The sequence below is a fragment of the Theobroma cacao genome, chromosome 1, assembly GCF_000208745.1.
Source record: "Theobroma cacao cultivar B97-61/B2 chromosome 1, Criollo_cocoa_genome_V2, whole genome shotgun sequence".
Lineage (NCBI taxonomy): Eukaryota > Viridiplantae > Streptophyta > Magnoliopsida > Malvales > Malvaceae > Theobroma > Theobroma cacao.
Genome location: NC_030850.1, coordinates 29,474,881 through 29,491,053, shown reverse-complemented (window position 1 = coordinate 29,491,053; position 16,173 = coordinate 29,474,881). Strand labels below are relative to the sequence as shown.

Here is a 16,173-nt window from a genome sequence, read left to right as displayed (position 1 = left end):
ATTAATTATATAACTAACTTAAACTATATCATTGAATCTGTTTAAATAATGTTATCAATCCGCGGTACATAATTCCTTCTGTATTTAATTCATGATTTGATTCATTTTATATACGTGATACCTTGTAATTGAAAAAAAAATTTCTTTTTTTTTTTAGAATAAAGACGGACAATCCATCTTAATGAAGATAGATGAGCATTTATCACTGAACAAGCGGATCAAAGAGAGACAGAATTAGTATTCCAAAAGCAACATTTTGCTCTTGCAACATGTCACATGGTTGCTACGATAAGAGTAGTACTACACAAAGCCACAACTTAAATCTTGTAAAACAAAACGAAACTTTCTTTCAGAAAACAAGAAGTAAACTAAGTACGTAGTAATGTCCAAAGATTTAAATTGTTGAATTTTGATTACGTCCAGCTGCAGCAGCCATGGCTGCCCCCACGCCACCAGGCGTGGTAGTCATGTCAAGATTATTTCTCATTTCCGCAGCTACAAACCTGTCAGCATCTTCACGAGTCACAAGCTTATCCCTAGGCAACATCATAGTAGCATCCTGCCCAATAGTTGAAATTTTGTTAGAAGGAAAATCGCATTTCATTCCAGTAGAAATTGCCTTTTAATTTGTAAATAAAAACCAATAGGAAATTCCGTATAAAATTATTATTGATAAAACGTCCAAGAGGGTGGTTTGATCTTCAAACCGCATGGTTTGAGAATTGTGACTGGCTGCAGACTAGGCTTCGAAGGCGATACCGCCTGGGAGTATCTCGGTCCTGTGAGTGGCTCTCATTTTAGCAGCTTGAATTATAGCCGCATCACTCTGGTCAACTGGTTTAAACATGTTGACTCTAAAAGAGCAGTTTGAGATAAGATTAAAAAGGTCATGTAAAGGTCGTTTTGAGTTTGGTTGCAAGGACAAGGTATGCAAGTTCAGTGTGTGTGTAATGCAGTTACCTGAAAGAGAATATTGACAAGTTCGGACATTTCACAAAGTACACACGTGTATTGTCGATGGTTTGCAAGGGTGATTTTGAACCGCAAGTACGAAGATAATTGGTGAACTTATGTCACACAAGCTTCAGGCTAATGGAGTAGCATTGAAACCTAAGGACATAATTGGTGAGATGAGAGTTTAGTGGGGGTTGGAATGCTTGTATGGTAAGGCCTGGCAAGCGAAGGAGTATGCGAAAAGGCTTATTTTTGGTCCCCCGGAGGAGTCATTTCAACTACTACCCTCGTATTTTTATATATTAGAATGAGAAAATCCCGACACAGTCACTGCAGTGGCTACTGATGAGGCACAAAGATTCAAATATTGTTTCTGGTCATACGGGGCTTGTATCCGGGGGTTAGGGATGTAATGCGTTCTACTGTTGCAATTGATGTGACACATCTGAAAGGCAAGTTTAAGGGTGTTCTGTTTGTAGCTGTATGCAAAGATGCGAACGAGTGCGTTTATCCAGTTGACATAATTGGTGAAATAAAGGTTCAGTGGGGATTAGAATGCTTGTATGGTAAGGCTTGGCATGCGAATAAGTATGCGGAAAGACTTGTTTTTGGTCCCCCAGAGGAGTTATTGCAACTACAGCTCTCATATTTTTATATGTTGGAACGAGAAAATCTCGATACAATCACTGCAGTGGCTACTAATGAGGCACAAAGATTCAAATTGTCAAGCCCAGCTCTACAATATGTTTATTATGCCATTCTTACATAAGAATGCATGTTTGCTTACTTAGGTACCTCAAAAATCGTTAAAGGACGATAATATACCAAATGGTACAATTAAGTTCAATTAAGCCACGAACTAGTCCAATTAGAGATTTTAAGATGAAATTGAGAATTTTAAAACCTCAGAATGACTTAAAATGGTGATTCGGAGTTCGAGGACTAATTTGAAGTCAAATTGAAATTTTCATGATCCATGGGCAAAATGGTCATTTTGCCACCCGAGGTTAAGATGTGAGTGTTGGATGAAATTTTTGACTAAGATTGATCATTTGGAGTATAATTTGAGTTTAAGAAGTGAAAAATTTTAATTTCAGTATTTTTTCGAGCATAAGGGAAAAATAGACATTTTACCATCCCAAGGGCAAAATTGTAATTTTGCACCACCCAACACTTGTCCAGCACATGGATTTTATCCATTATTATCATGGATAATTGAAGAATTTTATGTGGTGAAGAAAGAAAGCTTAATAGTTAAGAATTTAAAAATAGACCAATAGTAAGGTGACAAGTGTCAAGCTTTTATTTCTTTATTATTTTCCTTATAAATTAGCACAAAACCAGCCCATTCCTCTTCATTATGGCAGGCCAAAGCAAGAACAAAGGAAGAAAAGAAAGAACAAAAACCCTAGAGTGAAAATTCAAGAGAAAATTGGTGGATTTCAAGTAATCAAGCAATCAAAGGTAAAATTTCTTGATTCTGACTTGTGATCTACCTTTCCCATACATTCTTTTGCATTTTCCATGGTTGAATCACATGATTTCATGATGGGTCTCTTGCTGGCCGAACACTTAGAGAGAGATTTTGATGGTTGTTTTGGTTAGATTTTAAGATATTCTAGTGTTTTTAGTTGATTAGTGATGTGTAGCATGAAAATCAAGCTTGAAAAATTATATTGTTAGTGAACCCTCCATGGCCGAATTTTCCAAGAGAAAATGTGAGGATGATTTTTCCATATTTCAAGTTATTTAATTTGTGTTTGATGATTTGGAGTATTGAGAGAAAAATGGAATTATTTGGAGTTGAATTGGACGTATTGGCCAATTAATCGGATGATAGATCGAATTAGGCCAATACCATTTTATTTCGGTACACAATTGAACTTATATTGAACACCGTATTTAGATGGTTACCCGAGCGTTTCACATCCCATTTCATGCATTAGTAAAGAGCCTGAAATAGATTTATAATGGTATGACACAGTATATGGAATTATGTGTCGTGTATTGTATATAGGTGGTGAGCCCTCTAACAAGGGTAAAGACGTTGTGTCAAAGGACTGAGAATAGGAGTATTTCAAACTCTTGATACAGTGAGTAATCTTACTATCGTCTTAATTATCTAAAGTAGTTTTTATTCGTTTTTGTGAATTTTATGGAAAATGAGTTTAAATGGTAAAATTTTATGTTTTATAAACAAAATGTGATTAAATGAAGTGATTTTATAAAATTGTCTTGAAATTGAATGATGGTTTTGAAAATGGAGTAATTGGAGACTAATTGCTGTGTTGTAAATTATGGTTTGAATTGAATGGCTTATGATAATGTGGGCATGAGTGGCTGGATTTGGTAAATGTGCTGAAAATGTATGAACTGTTGATTTGCCTTGAGAGGCTGTAAAATAAAATAATTGTCATGTTATGCTATTACAAATTTTATTAAATTGGTGGGTTATATATTGGTCGTTGTAGTGGACGGGTTTTGTGGACCAGCCTATTAGAGGGGCACGGTAACCCTATTATATTCTTACCTCAGTATGAGAGGCGCAGATGGATAACTCTTGAGGTTAACACTTTAGAGTTTATTTCACGCTAAACCACCACGTGAAGGTGAACTCAGCTAACGCCAAGCAACGACTATATTTTCAAAAAACAAAAACATGATTTATGCGTACATGACTTTTTAATAGCCTTGGCGAACTCGGTTGGGATAGCCCTTGGCCAAGGTATCCCTGATAATTGAGTATGATAATGATTTTGGCACGAGCCAAACTTTTTAAGAAATCATAAGTCTCGTTGTTTATTTTGGTGAAATGAATCTATTTTATCTTATTAAAATGAGTTTGAAATGCTAATAATCATTTTTATGCTAATCTAATTTATCTGTCTCCATTTACTCAGTTTTAGATATTTTAAATGATATTTGTTTACTCACTAGGATTATATAATCTCACCACCCTCATTTCCACCCCTTTTAGGCTCAGGATAGTCAGGAGATAGCTCATTTCGTTGAGGGCTACAGTTGGACTTGCATCTTAAAAAACTGTAGGTTTACCGTTTTTGATACTTTTGATTGTTTGTGGGTTCACGTGTCACTGTAAATTAAATTTTATACTTTGATTATCTGTATTACAATATGTATGAATTTATTTAGCTTTTTCGCTACAAAAATTATTTACCGGTAACTCTATAAATATTGTTTTATAAGAAAATAGAATATTTTTATTATATTCAAATAGCCATAATTTCATTTTAAATGAATGTTTTATACATCTAAACTTATTTTTTATTATGAAATATGTGTTTTCCACTCGCATACTACATTTTTAACTGGTTTCGAGATTTTTGAGAAAAAATTACCAAAATGGCATTGTGAGACAGAAATCATTTTTTTTATTGATTTAACTTGGAAATAGCTTAAAATCTTTTAGAACATAATATTTGGCAACGGTTACTCACAAGAAAAATGAGAAACTGATATTAAAGCCTTGCAGGGTTCCGGTTGATATTCGGGGTAATGAGTGTCGATCGAGACACCGCGACGGTTGTCACGGGCTCGAGGGGAGTACCGGGCCATGACACAAATATTGTTTTTGGTCAGACGGGGCTTGTATCTGGGGGTTTAGGGATGTAATGCATCCTACTGTTATAATTGATGTGACACATCTAAAAGGCAGGTTCAAAGGTATTCTGTTTGTCACTATATGCAAAGATGCGAATGAGTGCGTATATCCAATTGCATTTGGCATAGGCCATGTTGAGGATGAAGACTTGTGAACGTGGTTTCTTAGCAAGTTGCGTGATGAGATTGGTTGTCCTAAAAACCCTATGTTCATTTCTGATCAGCATCTCAGCATTAAGAAAGTAATCCAAAATGCATACCTAGAAGCGCACCATAGTTTATATGGTTACCATATAAAGAAAAACTTTAAAAACAAGTTCAAGCGCGATGACGTTTCTATGATTTTCTCCCTTGCTCGAGATTGCTATAAGGTTTTCGATTTTAACAGGCATATGAACCAGCTCAAGCAAATTCACACGAGAGCCCACTCTAACCTTATGAGACTAAGCCTTAAGAGATGGGCATGTGCACGTTCACCGGCAAGGCGATGCTAACTCATGACATTCAACATTGGTGAATGTGTTAACTCATGCTTGAAGCATGCATGACAAATGTCAATCACTATTTTGATCGAGTTCATCAAAGACATGTTCCAGCTTTGGTTCCATGATTGGTACCAAAAGGCTGTCAAGGTGACCACACCTCTCGGCCCTTAGGTTGCCAGGTAGTTGAGCAAACAATTCAATGATGCACATCGCTTTATAGTTAAACCTATCAATCGAGTGGAGTTCGAAGTTAAAGATGGGAAGATGGACGAACTTGTAAAGTTGTCCAAGAAGACGTGTTCATGTTGTGAGTTCCAAACAGATCTACTACCATGCAGCCATGCCATTGTGACAATAAGGTCAGGATATCTTTATTTCTTATTTGAAGCCTAATTAACATAACATTTACATTATGCTTGAACATTGAGTTCATTGTATTTTTCAATAAATGCAAATGTGAAGCTGTTGAATTCTGCGTTGATTACTATAAGACAACCGTTTTGATGAAGGGTTATGTGGGGTCCATTCTCCCAATAGGGCATCTCAATGAGTGGGACATCCCCCTTCATGTGAAACAAATTGTCGTTTTGCTACCACCTTGTCGTTTTGTATAAGTGATTATCGACACATACTGACTCCTTAGTGGTAATTGTTTGGAATGATAACCTTTCTGCACCTAGAATTAGCCACGTATGAGAAATCCCTACATTTTGCCTTTCTTGATAACTGTCATCGAGCAATATCTAAGGCAAATGAATCTCGTTCTCACCAGCGATGGGGTTTTTGTATATGAGGTCATCACATTGAACATCTCCTACATCAACACCTCCAACAGGTTCTGTTTTGCCTTCAACATTATTGCAAATTGGAATGTCACTGTCATAAAGCCAGTCATTGTCTAAACTGTCATCATGTCATTCATCAGGCCCGTCATCTGAATTATCATCAAATCTATCTTCATCGGCAGGGAACAAATCCTCATTTTCCTCATCAATTGAGTGTTATCCTCGAGCATCGCAGTGTCACCCTCTAACGTCACAATGTTGTCCTCAAGTGTCGTAGTCTTATTTGAAAATGGCATTACACCCTCTACAGTTTCACCTGATCGTTGCATTTGTTGGACAAAAGCAAGTAATTGGTTCGATGCACATGTTGATCGAAATTCTGCAGCCAACTATTTTGTGAATGTCGTGTGTCTATCGGGTTGCACAAACTTTGTGCATACGTCAATTGCCATTGTTATGGGTTACGGACCGAATGCTGTGGTATATGTGATGCACTATAAATCTCATTTTAATTGAGCTGATTACCATGTTGTACAGCTTCTTCATGTGACATAACATTTGTTTGGCGTTTCTTAATGGTAACATACACAGCTGAAACATTCCTATGTTCTAGCAAAATTAATGCAACATCCTCATCATCCTTGATATTTGGGTGTGATAGCTCTTCGGGTGTACTGATCAATGCATGTAACTTAATCTTGTGAATTTCTGAGTTTACCCCAACAACATCTTCAACTAGTTTCATCAAGCCCGCAAACAACAAATCACTCCTAACTCCTCACATTCATGACTCACCGCCCTTGTAAATGCCATCCACCCACTGACCACCGTGTCTTATCACAAGTCGCATAGTTGGAACCCCACTGAAATTTTAAAAACAAAAAATTTGTTAGTCATTTTACACATTACATGGCGTGTTCTAAAACTTTTTCAAGTATTTGTTACATGCCATGTTCAAAAAATGTTACATACCATGTTCAAAATGTTACACGTCATTTTCAAAAATGTTACACACAAGTTCAAAATTGTTACACGCCATGTTCACAACATGTTACACACCATGTGCTAACACATGTTATTTCAATATATTTTTTACACGCCAAGTGCATTATAAATGCATGGTGTGTAACAACTTTGAGCAATGTTTGTTCTAATTTATATAAAAAGTTTCCGAAATTAATATGTTGTAGTAATAAATCCAATAACATACATTGATGTCATCTCTGCAATAGGGTTGTTTATCAACGACGATATGACCAAATGTCGAGAGATAGACCACAGCATAATGATAATAGTGCTCAACAAAGAGTTGACAAATCTAATATAGCTCAGAGAGTTGATGATGATGGTGCTCAAAAGAGAATTGATAAAGCTAATATAGTTCAAAAAGTTGAAAGAGAGAGTTAAGCAAGCTCAAATAGCTGAACATTTATTTCTATTTTTTCTATGATGAGAGAGAGATATCAAGAGATTAATTTATCAAGATATTTTTAAGAGCATTTTAGTCTAATCATGCTTGTTTTTAATAAAAACAAAAAATTTTATATGAGTGATTTTTTTTAACATCACTTTATAAAAAAGATTATTTCTCACAATTTTCTCAACTTAAAAACTGCTATTTAAGATATGCTGCATGTAACATACATTAGTTTTGGTTGAACTTTATCGTTACAAAATATGGAAACTATCTTTGCGCTTGGGGCAATGATGCAGCTGGTGAGGTTTTAATCGAGGCGCGTCTATTGCTGGTTGAAAATTATTTCCAAACCCCCTTTTTAGGCCTGGGTTCGGCCCTGGCCTTAGAGAATTTATGAAAGGGCTCCCTTTGGGATAAGGCCCTGGAAAAAGAAAAAAAAATATGGAAAATATAACGGTCTTGTAACATGAGCTACTGTATGAAATACACACGAAAGCTTCATGGCGTGTCATCCCGATTTACCCTAGCAGCTGTGGCCATGGTATCCGCCACTCCACCGGGCGTGGGTATCATGTCAAGCTTGTTTCTCAGATCCGCGCCTCTCACTCCATCAGCATCTTCACTTGTCACGGCTTTATCTTGAGGGAATTTTGAAGAAGCATCCTGTCCAAGAGAAAATTATCAGGAAAGACGAATTGGGAAAAATTATTACTCTAGCTAATTATGTGAAGGGCGAAGAATATATGAAGTCTTAGTTACCGATAGAACATTGGATATCGTCATCTTATTATAATCATAAGACACACGGTCATTGAAAGTGGCAGCAGCTTGAGCTGTGGCGCCAAGGCCGTTACGTTGGGTCACATTGCTGCCAGCAGCTCTCACCTCAGCCACACGTATTGCGGCAGCATCACCTTGGTCAACCGGTTTGTCGCCAACAGAGATAGCTGTTGCCTCCAAAGCTTCTCCAATGGTGATGCCATTATGATCAACCGCACCCGTTGGAGTTGGAGATGTTGTCCAACCCACATCCCCTCTAACTGGCGTTGGAGATGGAAAAGGGGTTATCCCTCGAACATCAGATGGAGTGTACTGCCCTACAATCTGCTTGAGAAAAACAATCAATCTCTTACGACTTGCATATCATAATCATTACACCGTGAGTTGAAAATGCCAGGAGACAAGAATATATTTAACCTGGCCAGCTATAGCTTCAGTGACAACAACTTTTCCTTGGAGGTCTCTCGATTTAGGTACAGCGACGCCCTCTCTTTCGACCATCTTATTGCCTGGGCTGGGACCAACAACACCGGACATCACATTTACATCAGCTGCAGATTGCATTACAGCGGCAGCACCTGCATCGAGCGTCTTCCCCAGCACTTGGTTCTCGGCAATGCGCATGGTCTCTGCGTCTCGTGGTGCAACTGGCTTAGATGCCAATCCACCGGTGACATCGAAAACATCGCCGTACTTGATAGCTTCCTGGTCGGAAGTTTGATCGCCTTGGGGCCTTCTTGGTTGTCTCTGGCTCATTTCTTTTAGTGGAACTGTGGATCAAAGACTGATGGATTTCGTGAGAAAACACTACGGAGGGTCGAGGTGGTGCATTAGGGTATATAAATGCGTAGTCCACGTATACTTAAGTTTAACACGTTTCAGCGAGGCAACAAGACATATGGAGCTTGGGTTGACAGGTGGTGGTTGGGTTTTCAAACTTGTCATAGATTAACTCCCAAATATGCGACATATGACAAGGATAAAAGCTTACGCTGAACCCGAGTTCGCCATTTGTTGTACACTTGGCTGGGTCGGAGCATAAGGACTGGAAAGTATAAGTAAAAATGAAAGAACAAAGGAAAACCTCTCTCGCTCGCTCATTTCTGTTCTTTTTCATTTTTTTTTTTTTCTCTTCATTGCCACATTTATTTTGGTCACCAGCAAAAGTTGGTCAACAGCACATTAACTTATGTTTTGGGCCTCAGCCCCTGATTGTATTTGGAGTTTGGACCATTATGGGCTTGCTGCTGCACTTAGTACCCCTGATTTGAATAGGAAAATGGTACTCGATTATGAAATAAAGAAATTCTACCCCAGAGTAGATGTAATCTGAAAGATGACTTTTGATAATATTTTTTGGCAGAAGCACATGGATTATGCCTAATTTTAAGTACAATTTGAAATCTTCTTTACAAACAATGACTTATTTTTATCTCTTTATTTTTCGAATTTGAACTAGTTAAAAAGTTTCTAGATTGAATTGATTTCTTAGTATTTGAGGGTCATTGAGACGTTAATTAATTGTTAAAAATTAAAATTCTTTAATTGCCTAGATTTACTTAACACACCTTTTCTTTTGACGCTGAATGGGCTATGTTTTTGGTAAGTGCACTAAAGGGGTTTTTTTTTTTTTTTGAGAGTAAATATGCACTAAAGTTACTTAAAATTCTTTATTTCAAACAAAGCATAACTTTGTTTAGAATAAATAAATTAGTGAGCTTTTAATCAGATCGAGGTGGACCAGTCAAACTCAATTGAGTTCAAGATTGTCTGAGAAACGATCTTTTAACAGTTTTTCATGGCAATACATGCATTAAATAAAATGGTAGGGGATCAAAGCTCATCAAAAGCAAACGTGTGTGGGATCCCTCCATCATGTGCAAGCAATGATAATTTGCAGTGTTATAAGGTAGACACATTCAAAGCCAACGCCAAGGATCATCTTTCAATATATTGATTAATAGCATCCACATTTTTTTATATATTTTATATATAAAAAAAAGTATATGCTTCAGGTGCATGTTACTCAAGAAAAGCTTCGTATGCTACCAAAAGATACAATCATATTTTAAACAACATGTTGTCTTTGCCACCTACAAGTACAATGATCATATAAAAGGGAAGTCCCTCCTTATTGCTTTCCAAAGGGCAGAACCATCAATCCATTATTCAACCTCCATGAGCAGACCTGTAAAAGCCTTTCTTTTTGAAAAATAAAGATTTTAAGATTAAAAAATTAAAGTAAATTATCTATTTCCTCATCTAATTTTTCAAAATTTCTATTTTGTTTACTTAAATTTGAAAGTTAATTTTTGATTATCAACATTTATAAATATTATTTTTAACTATTAAAAAAAACAAATATTGTTATTTTGATCGTTCAACCATTTCAAAAATAACAAACATTCATAGATATTCCAAATAACCATTTATGTCAGCTGCCCTTAACAAGTGTACATGTTCACGTGACAATAAACAATTATTTTCAAAATATGACATGGCAAGAACAATTAATATGAATGGTATTCATGTAGTAATTATTTGGTCAAAAGAAAATTAAAAATTATTAATTATTTTTTTGAAAGGTGATTTTATTAGTATCAAACCATCATGCCATCCAAAGTCTTTAACACTTTGCTAATGACGTTTATTGACATAATACATCAAGCTCGTGCATTAAGATAAATAAATGTAGAAACACAGGGAAACTGCTTTACAAAATTTATATTTAAAAAAAAATTATAATACATCAAACTAGTAGTTAACATACATGTATCCAAAGTCTTTAACACTTTGCTAATGACTTTTATTGACATAATACATCAAGCTCGTGCATTAAGATAAATATATATAGAAACACAGGGAAACTGCTTTACAAAATTTATATTTTAAAAAAAATTATAATACATCAAACTAGTAGTTAATATACATGTACATGTATGTTTCAAAAAAGAAAAATACATGTACATGTGTACATAGATATTTTGTATATATTACTTTTTTCAATTAAATGACAACTTGCAAAACAGTAAATTAAAATTATTTTCATGTGGGAAATTGGAACGGCTTAAATCGATTTTACGTGGCAAGGGTAGTTGCAGACACAGAACCTGTTTCACGTGAATCTCACATGTATCTTATTTATACCATCCATAATATACTCCTATATATTTTTAATGGTGGTGGAGGGTGTACCGGTGTTGTACTGAACTTGGTTCTTTTATGACAACATAAACTCAATGTGGAATCACAAACATATTCTATAATCAACAGCTTAACATTGAATAATGACGGTAATAAGAAAGATATTTCCTGCATAATCATGCAAAAACATGCTTGGGAAAAAAGGTAGTACTAGTAGCAATAAAAAAGCCAAAAAAGAGATACATCTCCTCTTTATTATAAGGAAATAAAGGACAAAAAAGAAGGTATCTTGCATTTCAAACTATTTAAACCGGAACAATAATATTCAATTATTATTGGATTTAACATAATGAAAGGTGAAGTGTACTTTGGCAATCTGTAAAAGTAGGCAGTTTGGTAATGCCTTTCGGCGTTCAAAATAAAGCCCAATCAAACGTTTTCTTTGCCAGCTTTTACATTTTGATCCCACCAAGCAAAGAACCTCTTGATAGTTGATACTATTTTTCTTCAAAGTTGATCGGACGGTGAAGGGTAAAAGAGTGGGAAGATCTAGGCCCCAAGAACCGGCACGTGTTAGCTGGTGAATAGTTACCAAGAATCGGCGCCCTTTGCCCACTGCACTCCAACCAACCTTTGTCATCCTTATCTTTTGTCCTGATGCTGAGGACCATGTCCATTTGCTCTTACTTTTATGGGTCCCACATATCGTGCCTTTCCTTTTTTACCAAACTATCCTTGACCTGTTTGCATTTTTCCTTCTCATGTTCCGTCAACTGGGACAACTTACTAACCAAGCTGATCAATGTGAACAATGAAGGGGTAGCTAAATGACTATAGTGTCCTTCTATTATTTGGTGGCATAACAGATTGACTGCAAATCCTGATATAAATAAATTAAGGAAAGTATTAAATAAAAGATATTGAAGCAGTGTTATTTATTTAAAATAACATTATTTTTTTGTCTTTTAGTTCTCAAGAACAAAAAGGTTCAGAGAAGTGAAGAGATTTTCTACTACTATTTTAATTAGCTAAACAACCGACATTTTCACAAAGTTGCACATGCTAACTGCTATGCCCTTTATTCTTTACTTAGTTGCACGTGTTCTGTGTTAAACAAAAAGATCTTGTATTCCAAAATGGTACAGAAGCTACATTTTCATTCAAAAATGTCTTCTTAGTTTTTCATCTTCTCCCTTAGACAATCAACTTTTATTTTATTCAATGAAATAGTTTAAAATGATCGTTAATGTACATTGCATGATAAGGATTTTGAGTGTACATTCTCAAACATTAAGATAGCGTTTGGTATAAGAAAAATGAGAGCACGTTCCTGCAATATATCTGATTAAATTATATTGTAGTATTTGTTTTACAATAGACTACTGTAATGTCATATTGCAATACAATCACATTACAACCAAATGATGTAATGTGATTACAGTCCAAAATTAATGCAATCATATTACATTACACTCTGCAATGTTATTAAAAACATTTCTACCCTTCAACTTTATTACTTTGTTAAAAATATTTTATAATATTATAATTAAAATAAAAAATATTAAAATAAAATATATAATATAAGAATCAAAAATTAAAATAAAATAAAATATAAGAAATTAAAATTTATATAATATAGGTAAAGAAATTAAAATAAAATATATAATATAAAAAATTATATTAAAGAAATAAAAATAAAATATTTAAAATTATAATAAAAAATAAAAATAAAAATATATGACATTAAAAATATATCTAAGAGATTATATTATATAAAAATTAACAATAAAAAATACAAGTATATTAAACTTTCATTTTAATAAATAGGAGTAATTTTGAAAATTAACATGACATTCCCAACAAAGTACTTATAAACCAAACGCTGTAATGTTATCTTCTCTGCATTTTAATCATTATTTTGCTTGTATATCAAATATTGTAATGTTATTTTCTTTGCAATCACATTGCTTGTAATCACATTGCTTGCAATCACATTACCTGTAATCACTTTATATTATAAAGTACCAAACGTCACCTAAGAGTTTCAAAGATTTTGATGCACAAATATGGTATACGGATGTGTATTGTTTCCATAGATACCATATTATTTTGGGACAAATCTCATCTTCATTATGGTAAATTTTGTAAGGGCCAAAAGAGGTTTGGGGAAGTGAACAATGAAAGGCGGTGTAGAAAGGAGTTGTAAACAGAACCAGAATTGGCAGGTGAATCGCAATCCTTATAAGATTTTTATCATGTTTGTCAACAATCGACCACCTAGGGTGGGTGAACAATGGTTAGGCAGAATCAATACCTAGTTTAGTCAGGTGCTGGAAGTGTTTATTTTCAAAATATATTCTAACAGGGGTAGATGTTTTGGTTTTCTTAAATATGGAGTTTTGACAGAAACATCGACGGTAGCTTGGAGATTGAATGGTGAATGGTTGTTAGATTATCGTTTCAAAGCTAACATGGCATGCTTCAGCCCTTAAGCCTCTTTTTGGAAGAAATGTGATGTTCAAATAGAAAAAAAAATTTTACCATATACTTGCTACATTCTCAAGAGCATCTTCTAATTTTTGATAAATTAATTGGTTTAATGATGCTCAAAGTTAGGTACCATTTTTCATCCTTTCAAATTAAAGGGTCTAGGACTTAAAGCTCATAATATAATTTTTATTGGTCCTTGATCATCCTTCTTCTTAGTTTTCATTTCAGGAATCAAATGATATAGTTGAATAAATTATTTTTGACTTGGTGGATACAACATATAATCTGATCATGAATGGTCATATATAATTGTGTTATAATAGTAATTTTACATTATGCTTGTCTTGTAACAGGTTTTGATGTTTGTAAACTTGATCTATGATTTGTTAGAGGATAATTATCTGTAATTTTATAAGAGTATCCTTGTCTCAATGTTATCAGGTATTAGTTTATTTGGAGTCCTCTTCGTCTTTAGCCCTCCCAACAAAAGTTAGCTAATTCCGCTCTTGTGTGCAAGCCAATGAACCAAGGTCTCATCAACGATTTAAACATGTGTTAAGGAATTACCATTTGATTAGAGAAATCATACAACTTGGTGATATAAAAATGGAGCGTGTGCCCACAAAGGATAATTCAATAGATCCTTTCATTAAGGCATTATCCCAACAGAAGCATGATCGCCACATGACCACTCTTGGCGGCAAGAAAACCCCATGACCACTCTTGGTGTTATTCTTTATTGCATCTTGTTTGAATCACCATTGAAGATTGAACTAGTGGATAGCTTGAGGTTTGCAACAACCCAAACTTGGTGGAGGGTTTTTTGAGACACAAATTTTTGTGGAGCCACAAAAGTATAACAAACTTTTACCAAATAGCTAGGATTAATTTGTATTAAACAACTAAATATGATCTTGCTATGGAAAAAATTTTAAATTTTTTTTAATGGTAAATTGTTTGCATGGCTTTTCTGAGCACAAAAGCTATGAGAGGAAGGTGGTGGTGTAAGGTTGTAGAGAAAGGTTACTTGATGTTATCGTTGTTGTAGTAGGTTGTATAGAATTGTAGGTGGTGGGCTTGTTGAACATAGATGCTGAGGATAAAGGGGCTTATATATCGCCATAAGGTTAGTCCTGTTGATCCATGATGTTGTAAGTAATTTGTTGACGAGGTCTAGTGATGGAGGATTCTCTGGAGTTTTGGTGCGAGTTATTTAAGTATTTATAGGTGGTGTACTACGAAAGGAAGAAGTATTTAGGGGAAATAAGGTGATTGAAGCCAAAATAAGAGAAGAAAGGGGGTTTGAAGGGAAAATAGACATGGTTGCCATCAGTTTCCACAAATGATGCCAAATTTTGAGGTTTAAATAAAGTAGAGAGATGGATTAGGTCTACTAGAAAAATTTCTAATCAAACTGATTCTTCCAAAGGGATGACTTGCAAAAATGGGACATTAAGGGTTACAATGATTCCCTATCGATGTTGAAGTCAGTAAGCAACTAGGAAATGAGGAACAAGATGAGGTAAGAGTGAGAAAATGGTAGAGAAAGTGATATCAAAGCTTTTGAGACGTGTTCCTCCTCTTGTATATGAGGAAGGTATGTACCTATTCATACAACATACCATGAAAACAATGTAACAATATTTTGTCCTTAGTGTCCAGGGCATATGGTGTTTGTTTGGGACACCACATGTCCTTTAAGATTGTTAGCTTTAAAATTGACCTTTATTTTGAAATTACAAAATCAAATGATCAAAATTGCTTAAACAAGCTTTTAGAATAAAATTAAATTAGTAAAATTATCCCTTATATAATTAAAAATGATTTGGTTAAGTGTTTTACACGAAAGAAGCTTTCAAGAAAAGTTATTTTTAATTTTTAGCTATAGGGATCGACCCCCTAAAGATACAAGGTCGATCCTTGAAAGACAAAGAGCAAAATATCCTTCATTGAAGGTCAAGGATCAACCCTTCCTCTTTAAAAGGTCGATCCCTTTGAACTCGAAAGCCTTTTATCTCATGCAGCTTGGCAGGGATCGACCTTCTTTTTTTAAAAGGTTGATCCCTCTTGAAAAAAAATTGCAACAAGTGATCGACCCCCTTTTGTAAAGGGTCGAACCTTGGAGCACGATAGACGTGCATTTAAGGCACACAACGGTTAGTTTCAGCATTTAATGACCTTTAACAGCTCTAAAAGGCCTTTCGAGTATAAATTGAAGCTCTCTACCACATTTATGAAAGAAAAAACTCTAAAAAACAATCTCTAAACAAAAGAGCAACTACAAAATCTTCAAATCAATATTTCCTTTCCCTACATTGAAGTCTTCCTTAGATTAGAGCTTTGAGCTAAACCGTTTCACTTCATATGTATTACTCTTGATAATCTCTGTACCCATTAAGCACATTTGCCTTAAAATGTCTTTCTTGCTACTCCTCACTTCATTTATTATATCATTGAGAAGGTTATACTTTAATCATTAAAAGGTAGTATTAGTTAT

The 16,173-nt window shown here is 34.8% G+C and overlaps 1 protein-coding gene and 1 long non-coding RNA gene across 2 annotated transcripts; one reads left to right on the top strand and one right to left on the bottom strand.

The window, feature by feature from the left end:
* On the top strand, nucleotides 4,474-6,505 carry LOC108660734. The gene is made up of 2 exons (XR_001926397.1): nucleotides 4,474-5,895; nucleotides 5,986-6,505. It is a non-coding gene; the product is annotated as an uncharacterized LOC108660734 (long non-coding RNA).
* LOC18613320 (late embryogenesis abundant protein D-34) lies at nucleotides 7,468-8,906 on the bottom strand. The gene is made up of 4 exons (XM_007050502.2): nucleotides 8,460-8,906; nucleotides 8,022-8,366; nucleotides 7,785-7,925; nucleotides 7,468-7,683 (listed from the first exon to the last, which is right to left on the bottom strand). The coding sequence occupies exons 1-4, from the start codon at nucleotides 8,796-8,798 to the stop codon at nucleotides 7,654-7,656; spliced, it is 855 nt and encodes a 284-aa protein (XP_007050564.2). The 5' UTR covers nucleotides 8,799-8,906; the 3' UTR covers nucleotides 7,468-7,653.